The sequence below is a fragment of the Hyla sarda genome, chromosome 1, assembly GCF_029499605.1.
Source record: "Hyla sarda isolate aHylSar1 chromosome 1, aHylSar1.hap1, whole genome shotgun sequence".
Taxonomy (NCBI): domain Eukaryota; kingdom Metazoa; phylum Chordata; class Amphibia; order Anura; family Hylidae; genus Hyla; species Hyla sarda.
Genome location: NC_079189.1, coordinates 502,580,402 through 502,597,772, shown reverse-complemented (window position 1 = coordinate 502,597,772; position 17,371 = coordinate 502,580,402). Strand labels below are relative to the sequence as shown.

The window sequence follows — 17,371 nt, the reverse complement described above, 5'->3', positions numbered from 1 at the left end:
TATTTTCTATGAATATACAATCTAGTGGTAGCATGAGACTGAGTCTACAACCTAAACAAGTGGCTCAGGTAGTGCAGCTCATCCAGGATGGCACATCAATGAAAGCTGTGGCAAAAAGGTTTGCTGTGTCTGTCAGCGTAGTGTCCAGAGTATTGGAGGCGCTACCAGGAGACATCAAGAGACGTGGAGGAGGCCGTAGGAGAGCAACAACCCAGCAGCAAGACCGCAACCCCGCCTTTGTGCAAGGAGGAGAAGGAGGAGCACTGCCAGAGCCCTGCAAAATGACCTCCAGCAGGCCACAGATGTGCATGTGTCCACTCAATAGGTTACAAACAGACTCCATGAGGGTTGTATGAGGGCCCGACATCCACAGGTGGGGGTTGTGCTTACAGCCCAACACCATGCAGGACATTTGACAGAGAACACCAAGATTGGCAAACTCGCCACTGGCGCCCTGTGCTCTTCACACATTAAAGCAGGTTCACAGTGAGAACATGTGACAGAGTCTGGAGATGCAGTGCAGAAGGTTAGGCTGCCTGCAACATCCTCCAGCAAGACCGGTTTGGCAGTGGGTAAATAATGGGGTGGGGTGGCATTTCTTTGGGGGGGGGGGGCACACAGCCCTTCATGTGCTTGCCAGAGGTAGCCTGACTGCCATTAGGTATCGAGATGAGATCCTCAGACCCCTTGTGAGACCATATGCTGGTGCGGTTGGCCCTGGGTTCCTCCTAATGCAAGACAATGTTAGACCTCATGTGGCTCGAGTGTGTCAGCAGTTCCTGCAAGAGGAAGGTATTAATGCTATGGACTGGCACGCCTGTTCCCCAGACCTGAATCCGATTGAGCAAATCTGGGACATCATGTCTCGCTCCATCCACCAATGCCATGTTGCACCACAGACTGTCGACCTCATCAGGAGCATGCCCAGGCATTGCAGGGAGGTCATACAGGCACGTGGAGGCCATACACACTACTGAGCCTCATTTTGACTTGTTTTAAGGATATTACATCAAAGCTGGATCAGCCTGTAGTGTGGTTTTCCACTTCGTTTTAGAGTGTGCCTCTATATCCAGACCTCCATGGGTTGATAAATTTGATTTCCATTGATAATTTTTGTGTGATTTTGTTGTCAACAAATTCAAGACTAAAGTACTTCATACGATTAGTTCATTCATTCAGAGCTAGGATGTGTTCTATTAGTGTTCCCTTTATTTTTTTGGAGCAGTGTATTTATTATAATCACCTATGGGTTCGACGATTGTCAAGTGCCAGCAAGCGCCATTCCAAGCTCTGTTTTCTCCTGCTGGGCTCCAGTTGGGAACCGCACTCAGATTTGTTATTCGGAATGTTTTATGATCGATACCACCGACCGTCAACATTCCCCACTGATAATAGGTGTCCCCTCTGGTCACCATCGGTTTCAAAGAAATAATAGCACTGTGCACAGTGTTTCCACTCTGAACTAATGAAAACTGTGCAGTTTTGCAGAAAGCCTCTAATGCACATGTGACAATGGCCTAATTATTTTGTACTTTATGGTTGGGCACAGAATTTGGCATACCAAAAGTAAGGTGATGGTGTAAGCTAAGCCTTGCAAACACTCCTGGCAGCGATCAATGTTCCTAAAGTATATTTCTTTAACAAAACACAAAAAGGAAGAAAACAAGATTACCTTTATCTGTTCCAACACTGAATTTAACCTATTTTTTTGTCAATCACTTCCATTTACTATTTAACTAATGCAATGAAAGGTATATACATCCACCCACATGTAGTTTTAAGAACCATTAGTTGCAGTTGACATTAACAGCAATAGGTAAAAGAAAAAGATGATACCCAGCGCTTACCAGGCTAGGCAGACAGCTGAGGAAGGCTACCATGCCGAAACACGTTCTTGTGCTACACTATGGCATAATAAATCTTTACTGTGCACTACTGGTGAGTGCTGGGTATTATCTTTCTTTTGCTTGTGTCCATACCCTACCACGTGCACCACCGGAGATTCCACAGAAGTGCCGACATATCCCTATATTGACATTAGCAACAAAGGCATCAAGGTAAAGTAAATCGGTAATGATTTTATATGATAGATTATTATGTTTTGTATGCATATGTTTTATAAATTATATGTTTTGTGATGCAGTTTTTGGTCTGCTCTTACAGGGGAAACACACAACCCATTGCCACACCATATCATGGGTGTGCAGGCCTTAAAGCAGGCTGATAAACATCCAACACCATCAACAATGCCTGTCAGTTCTGACATACAAATTACATCCTGTTTCAATGGCGGCGATAAAAGATGAAAAAATGTAAAAAAATTTTTAATGAAGTAAAATATATTACCTTAATTGGTTCTAGCAAACAAAAGAACAATCTCTATGGGCAAGAGGTGACCCTAAACATGGAGATTTTTTTCAGGTTAACATTTCTATTTTATATGTTCACAATGGACAAAAGCATAGAAACATTGCAGGTCTTTAATACCCAGATCAACCAACAAGCGGAATATAGTTGTTTAATTAATGAAGATGATAATCGAGTACTTAATCACAACTTCATTAAGTTAATGTGAATTACAAATGTTTTGCTTTTCGTGTTATTATGCACAGGATTGTGTTCATTTGTTACACAGACGTAAAAACGTGATGCCCTAGGCTGAGAGCAAGCTCTTCTATCATCTGGAAAAATGGCTCCCGTCAAGGATTTAATTAAATATATTTGAGGATAGCAAAAACTATTGATGTCAGTGCACTTCATCCAATCATGTAGACAGCATTGTTTTATCCCCAAGCCCTTACTGCACACAGCCATATTCAAAATAAGCTAAATCAATAAAACAAGACATAGAAAAGAACTAATAATAAACGAAGGAGATCAACACAAATCATAAACACATATCTGGGCATGACTTAGACTGACCATACAGATGACTGGACACATTGGCGGAACACCAGCTTAAAACCACAAGATCAATATAATAATTGGATAAAGGGAAAAAGAGATATATTCTTTCCAAACAATAAATAATAAAAATACAAAGGCTGTTCAGTTTATGCCTGTTCACTTGTTTTTCTACATCCAAATAAATTTTGCTTGTGTCCATAAGTACTTTTTTTTTTTTAGACACGCCACGAAATAAAACTTTCTTAAAAAAAAAAATATATACAAATAAGAGAACATAGTAAAACTGAAAAAGCACTGTTTGATAATGGTTACAGATTTATAACCTGCTGCAATAGGAAACAAATTTTAGAATGTACATAACCAAATGAAAGGAGTATTCCAGTGCAAAATAATTTATCCCCAATCCAAAGCATAGGGGATAAGTTATAGTTCGCGGGGGGTCTGAGCACTGCCCCCCCCCCCCCCCCCCCCCCCGAGATCTCCTGGAACACGGCAGTGTGCAGGAAATGAAGTTACGTCCCCAGCAGAGAGCCGCGGCAGACACACCCCCTCCATGTATCTCTATGGGGCACATGGAGGGGGCGTGTCGCCCATCGCGTCATGCGGGGACGGAACATCCACCTTTCCAGAATACTGCTGCGGCCCCGTCCAGGAGATCCCGGGGGCCACAGCGCTCGGACCCCCCCCCGCGACCTATAACTTCGGATAGGGGATAAGTTATATTGCACTACTGATGTCCTTTAAATAGGCACTGTCAGATATAAAAACTTTTGATATGTTATAAAGCATTCAAAAACAATAGGTTTTGCAATTGCTTTCATTAGAAAATTTTCAGTATTTCATACTGAAAAAGCCAGTCAAACCACTGCCCCCTCTGCCTCCTGGAATGCATTCAGTGCTTCTGTGAACACTGCTTCGTCCTGGACTCTGGGACGTTTTGGTGGGGTGAGGGGCTGTACACACTGCAGAGACTCATGTGAAGAGAAGGGGAGGGGGAGGGGCAGGAAGACTGCTGCCGGCTCTCACATAGCAGACATCAATGAGAGAGGCAGAAACATGCATTGCAGATGAAAAAGTAAGTGTCCAAGCATGCATGTATGTGTGTGTGTGGATATATATATATATATATATATATATATATATATGTGTGTGTGTATATCAGTGTGTCTCTCTAATGTGTATGTGTAAGAATATATGAACCCAGTGTGTGTGTAATAAAGGGGGACTACAATCATATCCTCTAGCTGTTTCAAAACTAAAACTCCCAGCATGCCTGCACAGCCAAATGATGTGTGGGCATGCTGGGAGCTGTAGTTTTGCAACAGCTGGAGGCACCCTGGTTGGGAAGCACTGGACTGAGGAGAGGGAGGGGGAGGATGGGGAGTGGTTATCACAGTGAGTACCCGCCCCCCCTGCTTCTGGTAGATAAAATTAAGGTATTTCAGAAATAAAGCTAATTCTGAGAGAAATGTAGGTCCCAGACACATACAAAGTACATGTACATGATGAGGATGAGATACTGCGCAACATATAACAGTTTTGTTTTTTTGAGTGATCTGACGGGTACACTTTAAAGAAGTTGACTATAAGAAAATAATAGAAAAAGATTCTGCTTTCTTATACACCAGACACTGTCCATGGACAAGGGTGGCATGGTTTCTCTGAAACAAAAACTTTCCAGTTTTACTGCTGGACAACGCATTGAATGAGATATAGTAATATGCCGACTGTCTTGTTTATAGTAAACCAATTATGTTAAGTTCAATTATGTTAACTGGCTCGTTTGCCAAACCAGTTAAATGTGGCCATTAGTTATTTGAGGGGCATTTCAGGGATTCAACTTTATTTACCGTATTTTTCGCCGTATAAGACGCACTTTTTCTTTCCCAAAACTGGGGGGGAAAAGTCGGTGCGTCTTATACGGCGAATACACCCCTATCGCGGCGGTCCCTGCGGCCATCAACGGCCGGGACCCGCGGCTAATACAGGACATCCCCGATCGTGGTGATGCCCTATATTAACCCTTCAGACGCGGCGATCAAAGCTGATCGCCGCGTCTGAAACTAAAGTGAGACTAACCCGGCTGTTCAGTCGGGCTGTTTGAGACCACCGCGATTTCACCGCGGCGGTCCCTAACAGCCCGACTGAATAGCCGGGTTAGTGCTTACAGGACACCGGGAGGGACCTTACCTGCCTCCTCGGTTTCTTCTCCGTTCAGGGATCCCCTGTATGGACGGCGCTCTCCTTCCTCGTCGTCGCGTACGTGCGTGCGTCGGCGAGCGTAATAACGTGATGGCGGCGACGGAGAGTGAGGATACCCAGCCGGCAGCAGAGACGTTCCGGAGCGACGGGGACACGGCGACAGCGATGGAGCGACATCCAGGGAAGCGGTGACGGGTCCGGAGCGGCGGGGACACGTGAGTATTACCTCCTATGCAGTGGTCTTCAATCTGCGGACCTCCAGATGTTGCAAAACTAAAACTCCCAGCATGCCCGGACAGCTATTGGGTTCAAAATATTTATTTTTTTAGATTTTGCACCTATAAATTGGGTGCGTCTTATACGCCGGTGCGTCCTATAGGGTGAAAAATATGGTATCATTTTATTTTATATAATGTACTCGCAATGCAAGGTGGTGTCTTAACAGCAGCGGAGTATTATTTCTAAAGAAAAAAAAAATAAAGCCAGAATATTCCTTTAAGAGCCATAATACAACCTGTTTCGGTGAAGGCAAAAATTAAAAAGTCTTTAGTTATACATTACAATATGGCTTCATTATTAACTACTAGAATAAGAAAAGAAAAAAAGTTTCACATGTATTTAGTATAAATCAATAAATGCCATAGGCAATCACCCAAATGCAATATACGATATTGATCCCATCATTTCCTATGGAATAATAAAAGATTTGAGAAACCCTATTCTTGCCTCCCCTTACTTCAATGTGCGCATGAACAAATGGCAGAACATAACCATCACATACCTGCGACTAAAAGTTTGTAAAGCTTATGCATAACTATAATTTATCCTTTATATAACATACAATAGAGTGGTGTCAATAACTACAGTAAACAAAAAAAAAAAAAATCAATTCAGCTAATAAAGTATAACGACTCAACTGCCTTGTCAGCGAATTTGTAGCAGGTCCATCAATATTATAGAGTAAATTTTCTGAAGCCTATTGAGCTTTGTTTCAAAATGAGACTGCAGGCTTCTAAGTTATATTGCAGTCAAAGTACTATGAATGGAAAAGTTTTAAGCCAAAAGGTAAATCTTCTGATGCTTTTGTGAATAATTTCTGAAAGCTTCATTTTATTTATATACACTGATTTCTTCCATGTTAGATATTACTACGCTTAGCCTCTCTCTCTATATATACTAATGTATCCATCTCCTAATCGTACACAAAAATTTATTTTCTATATTAAGGCACCAAGTTGTACACAAGACTGAAAAAATGTTATCTTTCTGAAAGGAAGAGAGTGCTTTGAATTGTTTTCCCTTTCAAGGTCCATTTATCTAAAAATCATAGCCTGTCAATCTCGAAAAAAACATTCAATTTTCTAGTAAGAGGCTTCAGTGGTAAAAACATTGCTCACCTTCGCGGAGGAGATAGCTGCCTTTCACCTGACTATTTCTGCATGTAATTCTTCTATCCCTGTACTTGGGCACAAGGAGTCATCTATCAGACAGGAGATTGAAGAGATATAATGCGCACATAGCTATTTCAATTACTTTACATAGATTTTGAAGCAAAGCTTCAAAATATTCAGCTTTGGAAATTGTAGCCCTATCAAAGCTTTGACTCGCTCAAAAACTGCCTGTTCTGTGCCGTGTATTCCCGGACTGTTCAGAACACTGCTACTCTATTTCACACTCCTCAACCAGGCCCCACAGTCCAGTGAGTATTTCCCTAGTCTTTGGCAACAAAAGGAAACGTTTCATCGGCTGGTGGCACTAAAAACATATGCAAAACATAAAATGATTTATTATCTCAGTAGGTGTTTGAAATAAAAGGCCACGTTCATATTTTCAGAATGAACCCCATAATGAATTCACAGCAAAAATTCAAGGCAGTAGGTCCACATGAGAACATCATAATACAGTGGTCCCTCAACATACGATGGTAATCTGTTCCAAATGGACCATCGTTTGTAGAAACCATTGTATGTTGAGGGCTCCGTGCAATGTAAAGTATAGGACAGGGGTCTACAACCTGCGGACCTCCAGATGTTGCAAAACTACAACACCCAGCATGCCCGGACAGCCAACGGCTGACCGGGCGTGCTGGGAGTTGTAGTTTTGCAACATCTGGAGGTCCGCAGGTTGAAGACCACTGGTAGAGAAAGTTGTACTCACATGTCCCCGCCGCTCCGGACAGTCACCGCTCGTCACCGCTGCCCTGGATGTCGCAGTCCATCGCTGTCGCCGCGTCCCCGAGGTGTCCCCGACGCTCCGGCAAGGCCTCTGCTTCCCCGGCATCTTCGCTCTTTGTCGCCGCCATCACGCCGTTATGCACGCCGCTCCTATTGGATGACGGGACGGCGTGCACAGCGATGTGATGACGACGATGGAGAGCGCTGACGATGCAGGGGAACCTGAAGATTACGCGCCGGCGCCCCGAGGACAGGTAAGTGATCGTCAGCGGACCACCGTAAACGGCTATCCGGTGGCAGCTGAAGCAGTCAGCGCTGCCGGATAGCCGTTTATGTGATGGCGCAGACATACAAAAGCATCATATGTTGATGCTGCCTTCAACATGCGATGGCCTCAGAGGCCATTGTATGTTGAAATGATCGTATGTCGGGGCCATCGTAGGTCGAGGGGGGGGGGGGGGGGGGTCACTGTATATTTTTCATTGCATAGAAATGGGGTATGAAACTTCGCATTCACCTACATCGTAAGCAGAATGTGGTCAGATCTGAAAAGAGTTTAGGTGCTGAATTGACAGGCTAGTAATTCTCATGTCTTGTGCCACAAACTCATACTGATAAACCCCCCCCCCCCCATCCAACACACGCACAAAGTGCAGAAAAAAATATCCTGCAATGTGGCAACAACATTATGGATTCTCCCAATCTGAAAGTTAACTGCACCGACTAAATCAATTGGAAGTAGGACCGCATGGCAGAAAACGGCAATGTATTCAGTGTGGATTCCCCCGAAAGAATGGGTGCAATAATTTTTTGGGAGCAAAATTTCAGAGGTGAAAGCTCTGCAGCTTAAATTCCGTTATGTAAACTGTGGCGCGTTATCCTATCGACAACAATGGCATTATGCTGCACTGGAATTTCCGTAATGACTATGGAATTGCGTTAGAAAATGTCATAGTTCTGAACCTACGCATGTGACAAATTTGGTTGAAAATTCAGTTGTATTCAGATGAATGGAAAAGACATTCTTGCAATACAATCTGCCAATTGTGAATCAACCCTGACAAAAAATGTATAACTATAACAGCGCTGCTTATTAATTGTCCTCATTTGTTAAAGGAGTACCCTGGTGCAGAGTACTTCTGCTCCCTCCTGCCACTACAGCTGATCAGTCCTCCAGTCCATCATCTTCATACTTCCGTGTGAATGAAGCGTCACATGGTGCTCAGCCTATCGCCGGCCGCCGCGATGTTCTGTCTCGGCCCATAATAGGCTGAGCGCCATGTGACGCTTCGTTCACACGGAAGTATGAAGAAGATGGACCGGAGGACAGATCAGCTGTAGTGGTGCTCTGCGGGGACCCAGGAAGGTGAGAGATGGTTTATTTTAATTATTTATGCAGCCAGGGCAGGACGGAGCACCAGAGTACTCCTTTAATGTGTGTATTAAAAATCTGCTTAAGACAGATACAATCTCATTGTGTAGAACTAGTACGGTAAGTAAGGTGATGGTTCCTGATACAACTCCAAGTATGGTGCCTACAGTAGATATTCCATAAGTGAATAAGCAAATACACCTAATTTGATCTCAAACAGAGCCAGCATGATAGAAGATCCTTCTGGTGCAGGGAAAGCCCAGCAGTAAGGGAAACAGAATATAATATATTTTAAATGGTAATGTACAATAATTTAACTGGCCCCTGTACGAGAGCAAAATAAAGTAACAGTGTGAATTCGGGTAGAAAAACAGACATGGTGCACATCTACAATCTTGTATAATGATCTGATTGCTTCTCAGCATAATATCAAAAACTAACTAACTAGCTGCCGTGGCGCCGTGTCTGCGGGGGGGGGGGGGGTGCGGCCCATAGACTGGTTTGAGTGGCATTGGGGCCGCTCTGCCAGTGGGTCGTTACCCCCTGTGGGCATTGGTGTCGCGGCGGTGGTGGTCGCCGCCCGGTGCTGCGCCATTTTATGCTAGGGACGTTAGGGACCCACTCTGGATAGGTGGCCTTGACGTGGCGAGTGGGCTTGTACTTTTTGATCAAAAATGTATACTAACAACCTGTTAGTTTTTGATATTATGCTGAGAAGCAATTAGATCATTATACAAGATTGTAGATGTGCACATGTCTGTTTTTCTACCCGAATTCACAAAATAAAGTAACTTTTTTAGTTTTAGCACAAACACTGCTCACATACTAAATTAAAACAGGACTACGAGGAAAGATCATAAAAACAATCAATACCTGTCTAACTGACCTTGATGAGGATAAAAGAGTGAAAGGTGTACTGATGTTTTAGACTTCTTTTTACCTAGTGTAAAAAACTTGTGATCAATAGAAAAAGCATCATTATTTTTGGATTACATATGCAGCTCCTGCAGAAAGTAATATCTATTGAATTAAACACAAAAAAACGTAATAAAAAAAACTATTCTATGTTTGTCACTATGTTTAAAAAAGACAAATAAAACAAACATTTATTTGTTTCTATAGAAAGAGCACGAGTAAGAAGGAAATAAGGTTTAACAGGTCTACCCTCTGTAGCAGCTAATGATGCACATGAGAGCAGAGAGACTACCGTACTTTAGGGGTACAGTCATACATTTGCTGCACAGAATTTCTGTGTAGAAAATTTAACACATTTACATAAGCAACAAAGATGATAAATCGAAAATTCACAAGCACATGAAAAGAAGATGCTAAAGATTTCATGCAGCAAAATGTATCTGCCACAGTGGAATTGGAATACCTTGTTTAAAGTATTAGTGTATTTCTACTTAAAAATGCATCGGCAAATCTGAGGCAAAATCCAATGCATTTCTGCAGTGTGGCAGTGCCAGCACTGGGCATATAGGGGGAGATTTACCAACATGTGTGAGTACACAGCCACCTCACCACTATGTTTTTATATATTTATGGGTTGTGAGCAGAGAGCTCTCCCTGACTGATCCCCATCTGTTAAACTCTCAATTCCTTAAAAGGAAAACGGTCAACAGTTCACCCGCACTATAACCCGATACACCGGGTTATAGTGCGGGTGAACAGGAGACTGATGCGGGGTCTCGAACTGCTATACCTATCTGTAGTCCTGAACCCCGATCTTCGGAATACACAACATTCTATGTGAAAACCTTAGTAAATACGTAGTTTTTTGTGAAAATGCCGGGAACACGCCCCTTTCGGAGACCAAACCCCCTTTTACAGCGACCACGCCCCTTTTCCGGGTTTTCTTAGTAAAATGGAGAGTTAGTCTGTTTTTTTTTATTCTGGCGCAGACAGAATTTCTGGCGCAATGCGACAGAAACTGGCGCACAACCCGACAAAACATGTCGGGTTTGCAATAGTAAATGAGGGCCAATGTGTGTGATGTCCAAATCTCAAATCTGATGCCTCTGCCAGCAACTTCCTGTTCCTCCACTTCCACATGGGTTGTCAGACAAAAGAGAGTTGGGTTTAAAATTGCATAAAAACCAATGTTACATCCACGTTTATGCGAACACAGAGTAAATGAGAGAATGATGTATGACGAGCAATAAATAGACCCTAATGTTGCGAAGCAGCAGCCTCTTCTATAACATTATAAGTCATCAACAGGTGGAAGATAAGGATTTCTTTCATCTGGAAGACATTTAGATTTCTCTGAGTAGTAAAAGACAGAGGATTGTTTTAGCTGGGGATTACATTTTCCTTTATGAAATGTCGATGCCGCATCTTCATTCAACATTATGAAAAAGTAGAAATAATTTAAGGCTGAAATGGTCTGTTGATCCAGCACAGGGCTCTGACTCCCTTACCACGCACATAAAGCTGTCTCGCTTTCACCATTTGTGCTCTCCTGGCTGCACCGCGATGCTCCGGGGAATAGGCATTGCTGTTTATACTAAGCACTTGCAGAACTGTTAAACCCTGAAAACAATCTCTCCTATCAGCGCTAGACAATGACCTTGATAGTTTGTTCAACATACATTATAGACTACTGTAACAAGGGCAGAAATGTGCTATAATGATGGATTATGTTCTTTGCCATTCCAGTTAGCTAAAACCAAATAGCCTCGCTATTAGAATGACTTCTGTCAGCTTACATCCTTAAGTTTTTTTCAGGGGTCTTTTAAAGCAGCCACAATCTAAGAATAATACATTTTAAGTCTTTATGGATCAATAATGTGCTAAGATAAAGCACTGCAATCCCACTGCCTGCACGTTTATCCTCCTATTTATTACACTGTCTGACAAGCTCAATGGCAATATAATTTCTAGATAAAAAATATATTCATCAAGTATTCCACACACAGTGCAGTAAATAGCCTGCCAAGTATAGAAGAGGTACGATCTTCAGCAGTGCTTTTGTGAAGAGTCTTTACCCAAATGCAGTTAATGTCTTACATCAAACACTTAATGCATATGGAGAAGTTTAAAGCCCTGTACAATAGGAGCCGGGAAAATACCCTTTCCCCATTTATTTGTAATTTGCTGTATCTGATACTGCAGCTCACATTTATTTCATCTAACGGAAATAGTGAAATTTAGGCAATGATTTAGAAAAAAAATTACGAATCATGTGTATTTAAAAAAAAAATTAAAAAAACTTTTAAGAATATTGATGATATAAAGCCATAAATTGCCAATTAAGTGCATTTTGCTACTTTTCAAATGATAAAAACAGAAAATCACCCAAATGGCCCTGATGAAAAGTTTACATACCCTTGAAAGTTTGGCTTTGTTACAGGAACACAGAGTGACAGGTTAAAACAGCATTTAAAAGTTAACTCCCCACACCTGTGTCCCTTTAAATCCCGATTAGTATTGGTGTATAAATTGGTAACTAGGTTTTGTTCACAATACAAAATTGTCAACCACTTGAAAATCCTGATGCAGCACGTGAAGGAATCGCTGTGGCACACCATTGTGAAAATTCTTGTGCAGTAAGAATGATCTTGTATCTACATAACACATTGCTGTCTATGGGGACAACAATGTCTGCAGGGTCCTAGCACAGACTGATTCAGTTGGTGTCGGCTGCCCACAGAAACGTGTTTTTTTTTTTAAATAAAAAAATTAGCTGCATGGTTGTGTTGCCAAAAATAAGTTTTTACTGTGCCAAAAACAATACCCATCACAGTCTCCTGGCCTTAAAGGGGTACTCCGGTGAAAACCTTTTTTCTCTTAAATCAACTGGTGCCAGAAAGTTAAACAGATTTGTAAATTACTTCTATTAAAAAATCTTAATCCTTCCTGTACTTATTAGCTGCTGAATACTACAGAGGAAATTCTTTTCTTTTTGGAATTCTCTCTGATGACATCACGAGCACAGTGCTCTTTGCTGACGTCATGGACAGCCCGCAACGACCAACCATCCCCACCGGACGTTCCCTGCAGCATAGATGGCCCGGACCAGCTCACCCTAACTTCCCGCTGAGGGGAGGCGAGTACAAAACAAAAGGAGGGCGGGGGGGTGGGCGGGGCTGGCTGATAATGAAGGCCGCAGTGGTCTTCAACCTGCGGACCTTTAGAGGTTTCAAAACTACAACACCCAGCATGCCCGTGTTGTTACCAGTTTTGCAATTACAATTATATTTCTAGTTCAGCATGTGGCTATGACAACCTTCCATTTGCCTTTATCACAAGGAAGTAGAAATTGACCACCAAATAAAATAAAAAAAATGTTCAATTACAACCTACTTAAGAAAGCTATTTATTAAGACAATTGTGAGGTATTGCTACTGATAATGAATAACATTTCCAAAAGCTTTTTTAAAAAGGAAAAAAAAAAATCAACACTACTGGGGTTATATGCCATATGCCTTAGAATGAGAGGGCTCCAGCGATGTACAATTATGACAGTCAATATGGCATCCACACATGTGCACTCCTGCTGAAGATATAGGAGGTTGATTTTCTTGTACCTACTTCCCTACACAGGGGGACACTTACAGGGATATGTGATTATTTCGTAGTAAAACGTCTGCGAGATAATATGGCACAGAATAATTCTATCGTATGTGTAATTGACCTTGGTGCTCCCTTCACTATGTTATGAATTTTCCCTCTGCTAGACAATAAAGCAAAAGGAGATATGCACAAGGTTTTTATGCTAATTAAAATATTCTTCCATTGGGCAAAGCAGGCAGCATAATAAAAGCCCATTGTCACCCAAAAATCCTCCTAATCTATTACACTTTCTTCAATTCCAGCAATGTAATTAAGGACCGAACAACTTTTACTTCTTTTTAGCCTTATTCATTGGAAAGCAAACAATTACTTTACCTGAAAATTGTAAAAGATTAAAAAGTTAAATTAAATTTGAAGTTCTCACATAAATATTCAATGATGGTTCTTAGTTTTGTCATTATTTGTCTGAAACCGAAAGGTTTTATTTTCTTGGACTTAAAAAGCATTTCCTAAACAAAAAACGGGAGGTCTTGAAAAGGGTGTTTTTACTGCAGTTTTTTTTTTTTTTGTGGCCAAAGTTAGGAGTGGATTAAAGGGGTACTCCGATGGAAAACATTTTTTATTTTTTAATCAACTGGTGCCAGAAAGTGAAACAGATTTGTAAATGACTTCTATAAAAAAATCTTAACCGTCCTAGTACTTAGATGTTGTAAACTACAGAGGAAGTGCTTTTCTTTTTGGATTTCCTTTCTGTCTGACCCCAGTGCTCTCTGCTGACACCTCTGTCCATGTCAGGAACTGTCAAGAGCAGGAGAGGTTTACTATGAGGATTTGTTCCTGTTCTGGACAGTACTGACATGGACAGAGGTGTCAGCAGAGAGCACTGTGGTCAGACAGAAAGGAAATTCAAAAAGAAAAGAACTTCCTGTGAAGCATACAGCAGCTGACAAGTACTGGAAGGCTTAAGATTTTTAAATAGAAGTAATTTACAAATCTGTTTAACTTTCTGGCACCAGTTCATTAAAAAAAAAATTGCAGCAGAGTACCCCTTTTAAAAGGAATAATGGCTATAAAAAGGGATGGATTGTATGTTTCCTTTGAACTGCACTACACTGGGGCAGATTTACCTTCTGACAAAATATACACCAAAAACTTACTTTCGCCATATTTATAAGTTTTAGACATTTTTCTGCTGCATTCCAAAAATGGGGTTTTCTTGTTAAAGGGGAATGAGAAGGAATTTTTTTTATTTTTTTTTTTAAATCTGAATTCTGGGAAATAAATATGGTGCAGTCAGAAGTGGATCCAGTTGGAAGGGGAAGTATAAGACCTTCCTTTATATTTCCCATTCCTTTGAATCCACTTCTGGCTTTGGCTTAAAGGGATATTCCGGCCCTAACAAATCTTATCCCCTATCCAATGGGGGTCCCGCCGCTGGAGACCCTACAATCTTGCATTCAGCACCCACCTTTGGATAGGGGTTAAGATGTATTAGAGCCGGAGTACCCCTTTAAACACTACAGTGGCAGATTTCCAAAAAAAACTGCCAAGTGGAAAACCAGCCTTGGGGTATGTCCACACGTACAGGATCTGCTGCATATTTTGTGCAGCTGATTTTGCTATCCATTAATTTAAATAAGTAGCCAAATCAGCTGCAGAAAACATGCAGCAGATCCTGTACTTAAGAACATACCCTTACACTGTCTTTTTCAAGTTCATAGGCTCAGATTTACAACTTTAAAAATAAATCCATGCTCATTCCTGGACACTGACAGACATGCTGCAAATATAAAAAAATAAAATCACACTTCATGACAATTACCATGTCGGAAAACAAAAAAATCACTATTATGTGGATAATAGTTTACTATAGAACTCTTTCTTACCTGCTATGGATTTTACATATCAAATCCACAGGTAAAGTCTCCCAAAATTCATTCCATATAAAAGTAAAAACGAGCAATAACATGTATTCTCAAAAACAACCCATTGATTATCCCCATTCTTTCACTTTTGCCTAACCCACAGCAAGAAATCTACAAATTGTGGCTTTTGCTGCAGTGTCTTTGTGGATTTGTGAGAGCTCTATAATGGAAAATGTTTTTATATTCTCGTCAAAGATTCTAAAGCACGGTAACTCTAACATCACATCGTATAGATAATTTTTTTTTTCTTTCAGATTTATATGAAATTGTACAGAAAGACCTCCTTCAAAATTCCTTGATACCTAAAACTATATAGTTATACTCAAGACTATCTGTGGGGAAAAAAAAATAAAAAATATTCTACACACACACACACACACACACACACACACATGGGGTCAGTATTTTCCTCAGGGAGAGGACACCCCTTCTGGTGTAGGACAGAGATTTAAGCAGGCTATATAGCACTCCGCGGGCTCCTGGGTAAAAAAAATATATGAAAATTAGCTCACCACACCACCTTCACAGGTAGGGTGTCCTGCAAAACAGCTCAGGCTCAAGTTAAGAAGTCTCAGAACTGATTGGGATTTATGCCAAGCCAGAACTCTCTCCAGAAGGAGAGAGGACCCATCTGCAGACAGCTGTTTCAGGGTGCTTGCCCATCGTCAGTACAGAGCAGGGTTATCTGGCTTGGCTGAGGTGAGAGGCCTGTGACTAGTTAAACGGGGTCAGTATATTCCTTAGGGTTATATGTTTTAGGTACTAAATTCTGAAGGAGGGTCACTTATCCAGGGATTTATTCTGAACACAAGATTTTGTGTGAGAAAGGAATTTCTCTCCCTAATATGAGAAAAACAGTCTTATACCTCATGCTAGTTTATTTGTATATTGCCTTCTTCCTGACCAAGCATAATTGTTGATAGAAGGACTAGGAAGGAGATTTATCATTCTTTTCACACGTATGGCTTTTATATGACATTTTTTTTTACTCATTTGTCAAATAGACAAGACCTTGATAAATAAAATCACACGTAAGCAAAACCAGGAAACCCGCTTACAAAAGGATTTTTTAAAGCAGAAAAGTTTTCCGCTATGTTAATAGCTGAAGTTCTTTATCTGCTAGAGAGTGCATGCCCACACAGCTAATCATGCCTGATGAAGCTGCTTTCCCGCAGCGAGACACGTTGCATCTTGGGAAATAAACTACCTCGATTTCATCTGTTCTCCATTCCCTTTGTATCCTGCGCCACGTGGAGCCGGCATTCTCCTTGATGCCAGACCGATTGAATACCTTGCCTAGCCGGAGGGCTGCGGATACACTACCTCTTGATGCGCTTACCATTGCATTGTTGTGTATGACGTTACACAACCAAATCTGGTGAGCTGCTGTCTTATTTCATTTTTATACTGAGTATCTCTCTTTTATCACACCAAGAAGCGCTCTCCCTTTTCTCCCCTTTGGACATACAGCTAAATGGCTGATAGTGGGTTGCGGGTGTGTGTGGCGCTTCTCCTGGATTAAACAGGCGATTTCGGCAGAGATGCTGTGTAAACTTTTTATTTCTCAAAGTACAGTTACACAGGTGCAGGACAAGGCGTTTCTAGAGAGGAATCATCTTTTCGTCAGGTCCATTTATTTAGTTTAAGGTGCAAGTATTTGTACAGTAGGGGGCCTCAATCTTTTCAATATTTTGGCAGGTAGCTGAGGTCACTGGGGGGTGGGTTGTGACATCAGTCCCCATGACATCAGCTATAAATGCTGAGGGCTTCAGCAGGGTATATCTATAACAATAAGACATTTTCACCATTGAAACCAATAGACCTATCTAGGTCTATGGCAGAGCTGGCTGGCTTCACGTTGAAGTTGAGCAGCTTTAGGTCTGGCTAAGTCTTGGATGGGAGACCAGAGGAACACGAGTGTATATTTAACTCTGAGTGACAGCAAAGGTCAATAGGTTAACTAGATAATGGTTGAGATGGAAGTAATGTACTTTGTGGTTACATTAGAACGCAATAGAATGTTCAATTAATTGTGATCGACAGATGTGGGAAGTTATTCATAGACTTGTGGTAACAGTAGATTAAAGGGGTGTTCCAGGAAAAAAACTTTTCTTTGTATCAACTGGCTCCAGAAAGTTAAACAGATTTGTAAATTACTTCTATTAAAAAATCTTAATCCTTCCAATAATTATCAGCTGCTGAAGTTGAGTTATTTTCTGTCTGGCAACAGTGCTCTCTGCTGACAACTCTGCTTGTCTCGGGAACTAAACAGA

The 17,371-nt window shown here is 41.4% G+C and overlaps 1 protein-coding gene across 4 annotated transcripts in view; it reads right to left on the bottom strand.

Moving 5' to 3' along the window:
* Positions 1-17,371, bottom strand: part of FBXL17 (F-box and leucine rich repeat protein 17) — a 743,798-nt gene that overhangs the window by 574,562 nt on the left and 151,865 nt on the right. For 3 of the 4 annotated variants that reach the window (XM_056537501.1, XM_056537500.1, XM_056537497.1), the window contains exon 5: positions 9,542-9,595. The exons of the other annotated variant lie outside the window; for it this stretch is intronic. In XM_056537501.1, coding sequence (XP_056393476.1) covers positions 9,542-9,595 — 54 coding nt within the window. The remainder of the gene's footprint in view (positions 1-9,541; positions 9,596-17,371) is intronic. 4 annotated transcript variants of the gene reach the window in all.